The 14,034-nt window shown below is 41.1% G+C and overlaps 1 protein-coding gene across 2 annotated transcripts; it reads right to left on the bottom strand.

Annotated features, from left to right (window-relative positions):
- Positions 1-32: 32 nt before the first annotated feature.
- On the bottom strand, positions 33-12,218 carry si:dkey-160o24.3 (N-acetyllactosaminide beta-1,3-N-acetylglucosaminyltransferase 2). Of its 2 annotated transcripts, XM_048262463.1 has the most exons (4): positions 12,043-12,218; positions 8,481-8,620; positions 4,918-5,057; positions 33-3,367 (listed from the first exon to the last, which is right to left on the bottom strand). In XM_048262463.1, the coding sequence occupies exons 3-4, from the start codon at positions 5,026-5,028 to the stop codon at positions 1,913-1,915; spliced, it is 1,566 nt and encodes a 521-aa protein (XP_048118420.1). In that variant the 5' UTR covers positions 5,029-5,057; positions 8,481-8,620; positions 12,043-12,218; the 3' UTR covers positions 33-1,912. The 2 variants fall into 2 exon arrangements, with proteins under 2 accessions (XP_048118420.1, XP_048118421.1); XM_048262464.1 differs by lacking the exons at positions 8,481-8,620; positions 12,043-12,218 and adding an exon at positions 8,002-8,073.
- Between the last annotated feature and the right edge of the window lie 1,816 nt (positions 12,219-14,034).

The raw sequence follows: 14,034 nt of genomic DNA, 5'->3' as shown, positions 1-14,034 counted from the left end.
TGTTTTATCATTCTCATATCTAAAAGGCAGAGTGAAGAAATATAATCTTTATTTACTACTTTCTGTCAGACTTAAACCCTTTGGGCATATTCTAGCATGTAAAGCACTTACCATACACTTACTATTAGTTATTTCTCACATTATGGGATTAAAGCCACAACAGGTAACAATCACAACAAGAAAAGCAGAAAACAAGTCATTTAATGTGTTACATTGTGTTCAAAAGAAAAAAGGGACGGCAAGTTGTCATGTTTCCTAAAGTAGGCTACACGTCTCTTCACCCTTAACTAGTGTTAAGTGTGCCGTTTTTAAAAGCAGTGTATATATTTAAAATATTTAAAAGCAGTGTAAATACAGCACACTGGGACAGTCACTGGATGAAAGGGAAAGTGAGACTGAAATTGATGGTTAAAAGTGGGAAGGGCATTTTGAAAGGTCAATACACCTTATCTTGCAGTCTAAACAAATATAATTCCCCCCTATAATGCAGATCCAGTCCATTCTACCATGACCCTTGATCAAGATGCTGAAGATGTTTATCATCATTGTTGCCCTTTTTACATGTCCAAAATCTACAGTTCTTTCTGAAGTTGAGGGCACACGCATCCCCTGATTCAACTTTGACCCATTAAAACCTCCGCCAAGCCTGCAGGAAATCAGTTAGGTTTTGTTTTATCCTGCTGGCAGCGACGATGGAAAAACATAATCTGTTGACAGCAGCCCATAATAATGATCAATGATCAATGATCAAAGCACCTGGTGAATGCAAGGGAACAGAGTCCAAAGACCACACCACACAGCACTTCACCGTCTGAGCCCTACCCCCTAGCAAGCCAGGGGTGGCGGTGGAGTACTTTGTTTGGCAGGGGCCAGTTTCTGTTCTTGCGTTTTGAGGCCTCAGGTCCTTGGCCATGTGGACCCGAAGAAAGCCCTATAGGCGATACTGGCCCCAGTGGTAGAAACGTGACTAATTATGAGAGGGTGTATGGAGACCAACCCTCAGGCTTTCCCACTTCTAAAAACAGGAAAAACAAGTCAGTGGGAAATCCTAAATCCTTGTTTTTCCAATGGCTTGCAGATCACCTTGATGATGACTCTTGCACAGTAATCTGTGGGCTCCAAACCCAGCTCTGAACTCAAGAATCCACCATCCCAAAGAGGCTTCACATGTATAAGTTACAATGACACTGTACAACATTTCCACAATAGGAATTCAGTCATTTACAATTTTGAGTAGACAATGAATAAATCCTTACAATAGAAAACATATTGCAAAAGTTTCACAGTATTCAAACAAAAAAACAGCTATTTATGGTACTGAATGTGTGCTTGTTCAGTGATAGTGCTTCCTGTAAACCAGTTTAAACCATTCTGATATCCTTATCAAAAAGCATGTTTGTCCTAGCTTATACAGTCCTTTCAATTGGTCCAGGAGTTTTATTGTGGAACCAGCCAGATAGTTGACTATCTAATCTATCTGAATATTCCATGACGGTAGGGAGCTATATCCCAGGGTAGGGCTGCGACTACCTATTGTTTCTACAGTCGATAACTTTGTGGATTATTTTCTTGATTAATTGAATAGTTGGTTTTATCAATAAAATGTAAGACAATTGTGAAAATCAGTGTTTCCCAAAGCCCAAGATTCCTTGTCCGCACGCCAAAGATATTTAATTTACTGTCAGAGAGGAATGAGTGAAGCTGAAAAGATTCATGTTCAAGAAGCTGCAATCAATTTTGAGGTATTGTCTTTAAAAATGAAAAGAAAAAATAGGCTAAAAATAATTGCCATCACATCTCTGTAACAACTTGAATGATGCCTTTGCCATCATTTCTCCTCCCAAGTCAACATTTTGCAGGTCAAGAGCTGAAGAGTATAAAATGAGGTGGTGAGATCTCCTGAGAATCTGCATCATATGAAGTCCATGATATCTAATTCCTGTGTTTGTTTTTGTTTATGTGCCATATGTTTGGGAGGGGCGTGTGTGGGGTTCACTCTGAGTGTGGTGTTGAGGCACTCGGGGGGAGGCACGAGGATCTCCGCCCACAGCCTCCTCACCGCCTCGGGGCTGCGCTTGTGGACCAGCAGGATGCTGTGGTATGCGCAGGGGCTCTCCTCCTCCTCCCCCTCGGGGAAGTCGAATGTGAGGAACGCCGGCTCGTGCGTGGGGACCACCCCCAGCCTCTCCAGGCACATGCCCACGTAGATGTCGTCGATGGGGAACAGAGCGACCCTCTGCGACACTTTCAGCAGTCGCAGGGCCAGCGCGCCTGAGTACACCACCCCTCCCCCACCCGCGTACGTGGGGTATGTCCCTGTATACAGGTGCTCAGGAATGTAGTATTTCACCTCTTTGGAGAGTATTGGTCGGGCCAGTTGGATCACATCCCCCACCAGAAAATTCTGCAGGGTCTCGTCGGGCGTCAGACCTGCAGCCGCCTTCTGCTCCTCTCTGTCCAGCTGCGCCTGCAGGTAGTCCAGCAGGGCGGGAGTCCTGACAAACACGTCGTCGTCGCCCTTGAAGATGAAGCGGGCGCGCGAGCAGTGGCGTGCGAGCCAGCCCCAAAACAGCACGTCCTTCAGGGTCAGGTTGAAGAAGGAGTCCCTGAAGCCCCAGCGCAGGAGATCCCCGTGCTGCTCGCTCTCCTGCTTCAGACGCTCCTCCTGGGTCCGGTTGGGACTCCCGCCACCTCTCCCCAGCAGGAACAGCCTGCGGACCAGCCCGCCTCTGCCCCTCCTGCCCCGCAGCTGGCCCTGCTGTCCCCAGGTCTCCCGGATGACCTGCCGCTGTTCGTAGTGCTCGTCCTGGCTCTTGATGGCCAGCAGCAAGAAAGGAGGCCTCCCAGTCTCTTTGTGACATAAGCGCGGCTGGTCGGTGAGGAGGGGGAAGTCCCGGCACATCATCCGCAGAACGAACTCCCTGATGTGGAGTGGTAGCGTATAGAACCCTGGCATCGCAGTCTCCACTGAGGTCAGGTTAAAGGCACAGGGCCTGCCCCTGACGCTGGCTACCATTTGGACACCCTGTGGCCTGGCCTTGACTGAACGAAAGATGTTGCTGTTCCACAGATCCAATTTATACTGAAGCCGGTTCCACAGTCCAGTTTTGTTGGCGTCCATGCGATCCCTCCAGAAGGCCCCCTGTGGTTTGGCGGCGTACTTTGGGCTCTCTGTGGTTCCCGGGGCGGTGAACTTCACACTCATGGTGTTGATGGCGAGGATGCTCTGTGGATGATAGGGTCTGTGCGTCGGGGCCATGGACAAGCAAACGGCAAGGGTGACGTAGACCATGAGCCCAGCCAGCAGAAAGCAAGGCAAGCAAAGCCAGAACAGGACTTTGCGGAAAGAGGAGAAGAGGGGCATACTCTGGAGAGGGGCCAGTTGGAGGAGAGAGAGGAAGAAATGAACACACGTTATTTTCACATTCATATATACTCTGGAGAGGGGACAGGTGAAGGAGGTAAACACACATCATTTTCACATTCATCCAGTCATACTACACTTTTCATATTTTCTCTAAGAGTATTTTCACTTATGGCCTATACAATACAGTATTGATGGATGTTTAACATAATACAACATATACAACTATTTCACTTCTTTACAAAACAATATTTTCCTTTTTTTTAAAAAAAAAAAAAAAAAAGTAAAACACTAGGAACTGGTTGAACCTTCTAGTCCGGCAGCCATGGGGTCAGACCTGTTTTTGTTTTTTTTTTGCAGAATCTTGTAGACTAGGGGTAGCTCTTTAAGATTTAGGAGGGTGCACAGGCAATTTCGTATACTAACCCTTCAATGTGCTGAGTATAAAGACTACTGGTGAATAGGGTAAAAATAAATATCCAGCAGATATCACTATGAAGCTTTCCCAGTTGATTACTTACATTAATATGAAAAAATGTATTAATGTAATTGAATGTTGAAATATGAAAAAGCCAAATGTGCCAAAATCATGAAGAAAATAGGAAATATCTCTAATTTCAAGATGAGTAGGCCTACTCATATTTGAAAATCAACTCAAATAAAATGTACTACAATACAGTGTTATGTGCGATAGTTATTCAGACAGTAGCCTACCTATACTACTTCATGCATTCAAATTTGCATAGAATTTAACCATTCTCAATTAATGCATTTCTGTATTTCAGATAACGCAGTAATAGTCCGGGAGCCATTGTGTCAGACCTGTTTTTGTCGATTAGGCTATTTATTAATTTAATTTTTGCTTTTTCTTGTGGACTTGGGGCGACTCTTTAATATTCAGGAGGGTGCCCAGTGATATGATGTCCCTTGAGCAATTTCATATAGGCCTAGGCCTATTAACCCTTAATGCCGATATCTAGCCAAAATAATTCTCCTAACTTTCACAAACGCGATTTGGGCAGATTCAAATTACGCCAAAAATAGGCCTACAATAAGCTAATAGCCTGTATACTTACCTCAGTTTATGTGTTGGTTGAAGAAAGCTTAGCCTATCTGTTGATTCACTGTAAATCTTTGACAAATGAAAGCTTCCTCCGTTAATCCGTCGATCACGATAGTTTAGCGAAATATCCGCGGCATAGCTGCAAGTGGTTGTTCTGTGCAGGTTCGAATGAACACCGCCCGTAGGCTATAGCGCCGAGGTTAAACTGTGAATTAGGGCAATTTGTTGTAGTTCAGTGTCTGCTGATTGACTCACGGGTCAATGAAATGTCAAATATTTTAAAATCCAGCCAGAAAGGCAAACTTCCAAAAACGACGGATAAAATCGTGGCAATTTAGGCTATAACACAAAAACCTTCAGTGTTGGCTATCTTGAGATCGCGCAGGATGCCCTGCAAACAAGCACACACTTAAGTTTACAGACTCGAACACCTGCAGGCAACCCTATCAAGAGAACTGAAAAGCATTCCACATAGTATAGGCCTACCCACCTTCGAGTCATCTGACGTCTCCGGTTCCGCTGGTCGGCAGAGAGGGGATGAGTGAAAGCGTTGCCATGGAAGTTCATATTCTTTGAGTTTCTTAGGAATGTAGAAGATCATCTTTAGGTGGGATGAGGCACACCTAAAGACTGGTGCGAACAAAACCGTGATGTCACACACAGACTAGCATTGATCTCTTGAACTGGCCACACCTAGCACAGATCTGTAAAGAACCTCCCATGAGATCAGTGCCACCAACGAAGCCTAATAATTCCCACCAACGTATGATTGCAGTTTTATAGCTAAACTTTTAATTGCAGTAATAACCCTGCAGACGGGAAGGTTAAACAAGGTTATTACATTAACTTCCCACAAGTGTCAATATAATGACAATGATCCAAATAGTAAGGAGGCCTATGCAGAGGCGATTCTAGAGTCTGTGGGCTCTAAGCAAAAATTCCTAGGGGGCCCTATAACCATGGTTCATCACCAATATGTTAGGCTGAAAAATAATCTGACATGAAAAACCTTGTTATTTTGAAAATATAAATGTAGCCTAAAGAATGAAAAATTAATAAATAACTAAAAAATAATACAGTAGATGAATACAGTAAATTACTTTAAAAACTTTTTTTACAAAATATAGTTTTATTGGGGTTTTATTGGGGCCTACCCAAAATTAGTCATTCATTTATATTGATGAACTCTGTTTTCATCTCCCCTTTCAATATTGTGAATAGTAAATGTGGGCACTTCAACATGAGCACTAGGCTACAATAATGGCATTGATGGACAGTTTAACACGGAGCCTGGTTTATTCTAATTACTTCTTTGGATAAAGTCTATCTTACTTTTGGGCAATTCCATGCAAAGGTCATCCTTACCATGGAAAAAAAAAAGTTGTGCAAACGCAAATAGAACTGTTGTTAAAATCTTCATTTAGGTCTATATTTTATTGTTTGTAACTGATCTGATTGAATTTGATGGAGAATGACACTCTTTTTACATCATAAATATGGTGTGCAACCATATAAACAACATTTTTCACATGGTAATATTATACATATTTAAAAAGTGGATAAATGGACCCAAGGTTGAAACAAATTGTGTCATTCGACAAATTCCAGATTGACAAGGGAATGGTAGAGCAATGTCTATGCTCAGCTTGCCTTTAAGAGCACAACTCCTTACATTTGTAAGGCTTTTGTTTTTAAGTCAGCAAGTTCCATGGCCATGTCACATCCATAACGTTTTATAGGAAATGTTTATGCTACACATACAGTGTTGATGCGACAATGTCCATAGTGTCTGTGCAAAGCTGATTTATATCAATGTAAAGTGTTATGACCAAATTGTGCCCCTTTCTTACTTTTAAAACCTTTAATGGTGCGTTATGGATGTGACGTTATGGATGTTACATAATGTGAATTTACAAGACTGGGGACTTTATTATACCTCAAAGCCGATAAAACGTCTGTTCTGGTGGCATGTCAGTTTCAACGCATTTCAACTTAGTGTTTACAATTGACATTTCAAAGATTATTAGGATGATCAAAACCTCAGGGAGGCCTTGCCTAACCATTAGCAAAACAAACATAATATTAAAATACCTCCAGTGATTAGCCTAGCCATAGCCTATTTTCAAGTGGCCTAATAACGAAAAATCTGAGCGATTATCTTCCTGTAACTGTCATACTGTTGTTGTACAGTAACTGGATTATTGTGTTAGCTGGTGAAGATGGCTGACTTTGCAGCTGGAGTTAACATAGCAACCTCCCTCTGTTGCAGATCTGTTCAGCCTGCCGTTCACGTCTGCTTAACACAGTTTAATTTTAAATGTGACACGATATGACAGCATAAGTGTCAGGTCCTCTGTAGCTAATACCCACAGAGTAACATGAGTAAGGGCAGCAATAAACTAGATGTACCACATAGCGGTACAAAATATGACCGCCTCTCAGTCCTGCATATTCTCTTCGCAAAAATAAATCACGCTTGTCAATTTGTCTCCATCTCCTACTCCTGCAACTCATGTATATGTAAATGAGTGTGTGCTGTGAGTTTGCTTTTGTTTATAAGAGTGTGTGTGTGTGTGTGTGTGTGTGTGTGTCTGTGTGTGTGCATGTGTGTCTGTGTGTGTGCATGTGCGTATGCGTGCCTGTGTTTGTGTGTTTATGTGTGTGTGTGCGTGTGTGTGTTTGCATGCGCACATGCGTATGTGCGCCTGTGTGTGTGTGTTTATGTGTCTGCATTCATGTGGGTGGGTGTTTGTGCATGTGTGTGTTTATGTGTCTGCATTCATGTGGGTGGGTGTTTGTGCACCTTCTTTGAACCTTCTAGTCCGGCAGCCATGGGGTCAGACCTGTTTTTGTTTTTTTTGCAGAATCTTGTAGACTAGGGGTAGCTCTTTAAGATTTAGGAGGGTGCACAGGCAATTTCGTATACTAACCCTTCAATGTGCTGAGTATAAAGACTACTGGTGAATAGGGTAAAAATAAATATCCAGCAGATATCACTATGAAGCTTTCCCAGTTGATTACTTACATTAATATGAAAAAATGTATTAATGTAATTGAATGTTGAAATATGAAAAAGCCAAATGTGCCAAAATCATGAAGAAAATAGGAAATATCTCTAATTTCAAGATGAGTAGGCCTACTCATATTTGCAAATCAACTCAAATAAAATGTACTACAATAATGTTATGTGCGATAGTTATTCAGACAGTAGCCTACCTATACTACTTCATGCATTCAAATTTGCATAGAATTTAACCATTCTCAATGAATGCATTTCTGTATTTCAGATAACGCAGTAATAGTCCGGGAGCCATTGTGTCAGACCTGTTTTTGTCGATTATTTATTAATTTAATTTTTGCTTTTTCTTGTGGACTTGGGGCTTACTCTTTAATATTCAGGAGGGTGCCCAGTGATATGATGTCCCTTGAGCAATTTCATATAGGCCTAGGCCTATTAACCCTTAATGCCGATATCTAGCCAAAATAATTCTCCCAACTTTCACAAACGCGATTTGGGCAGATTCAAATTACGCCAAAAATAGGCCTACAATAAGCTAATAGCCTGTATACTTACCTCAGCTTATGTGTTGGTTGAAGAAAGCTTAGCCTATCTGTTGATTCACTGTAAATCTTTGACAAATGAAAGCTTCCTCCGTTAATCCGTCGATCCGCGATAGTTTAGCGAAATATCCGCGGCATAGCTGCAAGTGGTTGTTCTGTGCAGGTTCGAATGAACACCGCCCGTAGGCTATAGCGCCGAGGTTAAACTGTGAATTAGGGCAATTTGTTGTAGTTCAGTGTCTGCTGATTGACTCACGGGTCAATGAAATGTCAAATATTTTAAAATCCAGCCAGAAAGGCAAACTTCCAAAAACGACGGATAAAATCGCGGGCAATTTAGGCTATAACACAAAAACCTTCAGTGTTGGCTATCTTGAGATCGCGCAGGATGCCCTGCAAACAAGCACACACTTAAGTTTACAGACTCGAACACCTGCAGGCAACCCTATCAAGAGAACTGAAAAGCATTCCACATAGTATAGGCCTACCCACCTTCGAGTCATCTGACGTCTCCGGTTCCGCTGGTCGGCAGAGAGGGGATGAGTGAAAGCGTTGCCATGGAAGTTCATTTTCTTTGAGTTTCTTAGGAATGTAGAAGATCATCTTTAGGTGGGATGAGGCACACCTAAAGACTGGTGCGAACAATACCGTGATGTCACACACAGACTAGCATTGATCTCTTGAACTGGCCACACCTAGCACAGATCTGTAAAGAACCTCCCGTGAGATCAGTGCCACCAACGAAGCCTAATAATTCCCACCAACGTATGATTGCAGTTTTATAGCTAAACTTTTAATTGCAGTAATAACCCTGCAGACGGGAAGGTTAAACAAGGTTATTACATTAACTTCCCACAAGTGTCAATATAATGACAATGATCCAAATAGTAAGGAGGCCTATGCAGAGGCGATTCTAGAGTCTGTGGGCCCTAAGCAAAAATTCCTAGGGGGCCCTATAACCATGGTTCATCACCAATATGTTAGGCTGAAAAATAATCTGACATGAAAAACCTTGTTATTTTGAAAATATAAATGTAGCCTAAAGAATGAAAAATTACTAAATAACTAAAAAATAATACAGTAAATGAATACAGTAAATTACTTTAAAAACTTTTTTTTACAAAATATAGTTTTATTGGGGTTTTATTGGGGCCTACCCAAAATTAGTCATTCATTTATATTGATGAACTCTGTTTTCATCTCCCCTTTCAATATTGTGAATAGTAAATGTGGGCACTTCAACATGAGCACTAGGCTACAATAATGGCATTGATGGACAGTTTAACACGGAGCCTGGTTTATTCTAATTACTTCTTTGGATAAAGTCTATCTTACTTTTGGGCAATTCCATGCAAAGGTCATCCTTACCATGGAAAAAAAAAGTTGTGCAAACGCAAATAGAACTGTTGTTAAAATCTTCATTTAGGTCTATATTTTATTGTTTGTAACTGATCTGATTGAATTTGATGGAGAATGACACTCTTTTTACATCATAAATATGGTGTGCAACCATATAAACAACATTTTTCACATGGTAATATTATACATATTTAAAAAGTGGATAAATGGACCCAAGGTTGAAACAAATTGTGTCATTCGACAAATTCCAGATTGACAAGGGAATGGTAGAGCAATGTCTATACTCAGCTTGCCTTTAAGAGCACAATTCCTTACATTTGTAAGGCTTTTGTTTTTAAGTCAGCAAGTTCCATGGCCATGTCACATCCATAACGTTTTATAGGAAATGTTTATGCTACACATACAGTGTTGATGCGACAATGTCCATAGTGTCTGTGCAAAGCTGATTTATATCAATGTAAAGTGTTATGACCAAATTGTGCCCCTTTCTTACTTTTAAAACCTTTAATGGTGCGTTATGGATGTGACGTTATGGATGTTACATAATGTGAATTTACAAGACTGGGGACTTTATTATACCTCAAAGCCGATAAAACGTCTGTTCTGGTGGCATGTCAGTTTCAACGCATTTCAACTTAGTGTTTACAATTGACATTTCAAAGATTATTAGGATGATCAAAACCTCAGGGAGGCCTTGCCTAACCATTAGCAAAACAAACATAATATTAAAATACCTCCAGTGATTAGCCTAGCCATAGCCTATTTTCAAGTGGCCTAATAACGAAAATCTGAGCGATTATCTTCCTGTAACTGTCATACTGTTGTTGTACAGTAACTGGATTATTGTGTTAGCTGGTGAAGATGGCTGACTTTGCAGCTGGAGTTAACATAGCAACCTCCCTCTGTTGCAGATCTGTTCAGCCTGCCGTTCACGTCTGCTTAACACAGTTTAATTTTAAATGTGACACGATATGACAGCATAAGTGTCAGGTCCTCTGTAGCTAATACCCACAGAGTAACATGAGTAAGGGCAGCAATAAACTAGATGTACCACATAGCGGTACAAAATATGACCGCCTCTCAGTCCTGCATATTCTCTTCGCAAAAATAAATCACGCTTGTCAATTTGTCTCCATCTCCTACTCCTGCAACTCATGTATATGTAAATGAGTGTGTGCTGTGAGTTTGCTTTTGTTTATAAGAGTGTGTGTGTGTGTGTGTGTGTGTGTGTGTCTGTGTGTGTGCATGTGTGTCTGTGTGTGTGCATGTGGCGTTATGCGTGCCTGTGTTTGTGTGTTTATGTGTGTGTGTGCGCGTGTGTGTTTTGCATGCGCACATGCGTATGTGCCTGTGTGTGTGTGTTTATGTGTCTGCATTCATGTGGGTGGGTGTTTGTGCATGTGTGTGTTTATGTGTCTGCATTCATGTGGGTGGGTGTTTGTGCACCTTCTTTGAACCTTCTAGTCCGGCAGCCATGGGGTCAGACCTGTTTTTGTTTTTTTTGCAGAATCTTGTAGACTAGGGGTAGCTCTTTAAGATTTAGGAGGGTGCACAGGCAATTTCGTATACTAACCCTTCAATGTGCTGAGTATAAAGACTACTGGTGAATAGGGTAAAAATAAATATCCAGCAGATATCACTATGAAGCTTTCCCAGTTGATTACTTACATTAATATGAAAAAATGTATTAATGTAATTGAATGTTGAAATATGAAAAAGCCAAATGTGCCAAAATCATGAAGAAAATAGGAAATATCTCTAATTTCAAGATGAGTAGGCCTACTCATATTTGCAAATCAACTCAAATAAAATGTACTACAATAGTGTTATGTGCGATAGTTATTCAGACAGTAGCCTACCTATACTACTTCATGCATTCAAATTTGCATAGAATTTAACCATTCTCAATGAATGCATTTCTGTATTTCAGATAACGCAGTAATAGTCCGGGAGCCATTGTGTCAGACCTGTTTTTGTCGATTATTTATTAATTTAATTTTTGCTTTTTCTTGTGGACTTGGGGCGACTCTTTAATATTCAGGAGGGTGCCCAGTGATATGATGTCCCTTGAGCAATTTCATATAGGCCTAGGCCTATTAACCCTTAATGCCGATATCTAGCCAAAATAATTCTCCCAACTTTCACAAACGCGATTTGGGCAGATTCAAATTACGCCAAAAAATAGGCCTACAATAAGCTAATAGCCTGTATACTTACCTCAGCTTATGTGTTGGTTGAAGAAAGCTTAGCCTATCTGTTGATTCACTGTAAATCTTTGACAAATGAAAGCTTCCTCCGTTAATCCGTCGATCACGATAGTTTAGCGAAATATCCGCGGCATAGCTGCAAGTGGTTGTTCTGTGCAGGTTCGAATGAACACCGCCCGTAGGCTATAAGCGCCGAGGTTAAACTGTGAATTAGGGCAATTTGTTGTAGTTCAGTGTCTGCTGATTGACTCACGGGTCAATGAAATGTCAAATATTTTAAAATCCAGCCAGAAAGGCAAACTTCCAAAAACGACGGATAAAATCGTGGCAATTTAGGCTATAACACAAAAACCTTCAGTGTTGGCTATCTTGAGATCGCAGGGATGCCCTGCAAACAAGCACACACTTAAGTTTACAGACTTCGAACACCTGCAGGCAACCCTATCAAGAGAACTGAAAAGCATTCCACATAGTATAGGCCTACCCACCTTCGAGTCATCTGACGTCTCCGGTTCCGCTGGTCGGCAGAGAGGGGATGAGTGAAAGCGTTGCCATGGAAGTTCATTTTCTTTGAGTTTCTTAGGAATGTAGAAGATCATCTTTAGGTGGGATGAGGCACACCTAAAGACTGGTGCGAACAATACCGTGATGTCACACACAGACTAGCATTGATCTCTTGAACTGGCCACACCTAGCACAGATCTGTAAAGAACCTCCCGTGAGATCAGTGCCACCAACGAAGCCTAATAATTCCCACCAACGTATGATTGCAGTTTTATAGCTAAACTTTTAATTGCAGTAATAACCCTGCAGACGGGAAGGTTAAACAAGGTTATTACATTAACTTCCCACAAGTGTCAATATAATGACAATGATCCAAATAGTAAGGAGGCCTATGCAGAGGCGATTCTAGAGTCTGTGGGCCCTAAGCAAAAATTCCTAGGGGGCCCTATAACCATGGTTCATCACCAATATGTTAGGCTGAAAAATAATCTGACATGAAAAACCTTGTTATGGGCAATTCCATGCAAAGGTCATCCTTACCATGGAAAAAAAAGTTGTGCAAACGCAAATAGAACTGTTGTTAAAATCTTCATTTAGGTCTATATTTTATTGTTTGTAACTGATCTGATTGAATTTGATGGAGAATGACACTCTTTTACATCATAAATATGGTGTGCAACCATACAAAACAACATTTTTCACATGGTAATATTATACATATTTAAAAAGTGGATAAATGGACCCAAGGTTCAAACAAATTGTGTCATTTGACAAATTCCAGATTGACAAGGGAATGGTAGAGCAATGTCTATGCTCAGCTTGCCTTTAAGAGCACAACTCCTTACATTTGTAAGGCTTTTGTTTTTAAGTCAGCAAGTTCCATGGCCATGTCACATCCATAACGTTTTATAGGAAAGTTTATGCTACACATACAGTGTTGATGCGACAATGTCCATAGTGTCTGTGCAAAGCTGATTTATATCAATGTAAAGTGTTATGACCAAATTGTGCCCCTTTCTTACTTTTAAAACCTTTAATGGTGCGTTATGGATGTTACATAATGTGAATTTACAAGACTGGGGACTTTATTATACCTCAAAGCCGATAAAACGTCTGTTCTGGTGGCATGTCAGTTTCAACGCATTTCAACTTAGTGTTTACAATTGACATTTCAAAGATTATTAGGATGATCAAAACCTCAGGGAGGCCTTGCCTAACCATTAGCAAAACAAACATAATATTAAAATACCTCCAGTGATTAGCCTAGCCATAGCCTATTTTCAAGTGGCCTAATAACGAAAATCTGAGCGATTATCTTCCTGTAACTGTCATACTGTTGTTGTACAGTAACTGGATTATCGTGTTAGCTGGTGAAGATGGCTGACTTTGCAGCTGGAGTTAACATAGCAACCTCCTTCTGTTGCAGATCTGTTCAGCCTGCCGTTCACGTCTGCTTAACACAGTTTAATTTTAAATGTGACACGATATGACAGCATAAGTGTCAGGTCCTCTGTAGCTAATACCCACAGAGTAACATGAGTAAGGGCAGCAATAAACTAGATGTACCACATAGCGGTACAAAATATGACCGCCTCTCAGTCCTGCATATTCTCTTCAAAAAATAAATCACACTTGTCAATTTGTCTCCATCTCCTACTCCTGCAACTCATGTGCATGTAAATGAGTGTGTGCTGTGAGTTTGCTTTTGTTTATAAGAGTGTGTGTGTGTGTGTGTGTGTGTGTGTGTGTGTGTGTGCATGTGCGTATGCGTGCCTGTGTTTGTGTGTTTATGTGTGTGTGTGCGTGTGTGTGTTTGCATGCGCACATGCGTATGTGCGCCTGTGTGTGTGTGTTTATGTGTCTGCATTCATGTGGGTGGGTGTTTGTGCATGTGTGTGTTTATGTGTCTGCATTCATGTGGGTTGGTGTTTGTGCATGTGTGTGTGTGTGTGTGTGTGTGCTTGCCTGTCTGTATG

The sequence above is a fragment of the Alosa alosa genome, chromosome 14, assembly GCF_017589495.1.
Source record: "Alosa alosa isolate M-15738 ecotype Scorff River chromosome 14, AALO_Geno_1.1, whole genome shotgun sequence".
Lineage (NCBI taxonomy): Eukaryota > Metazoa > Chordata > Actinopteri > Clupeiformes > Clupeidae > Alosa > Alosa alosa.
This window is presented reverse-complemented; position numbering and strand designations above follow the sequence as displayed.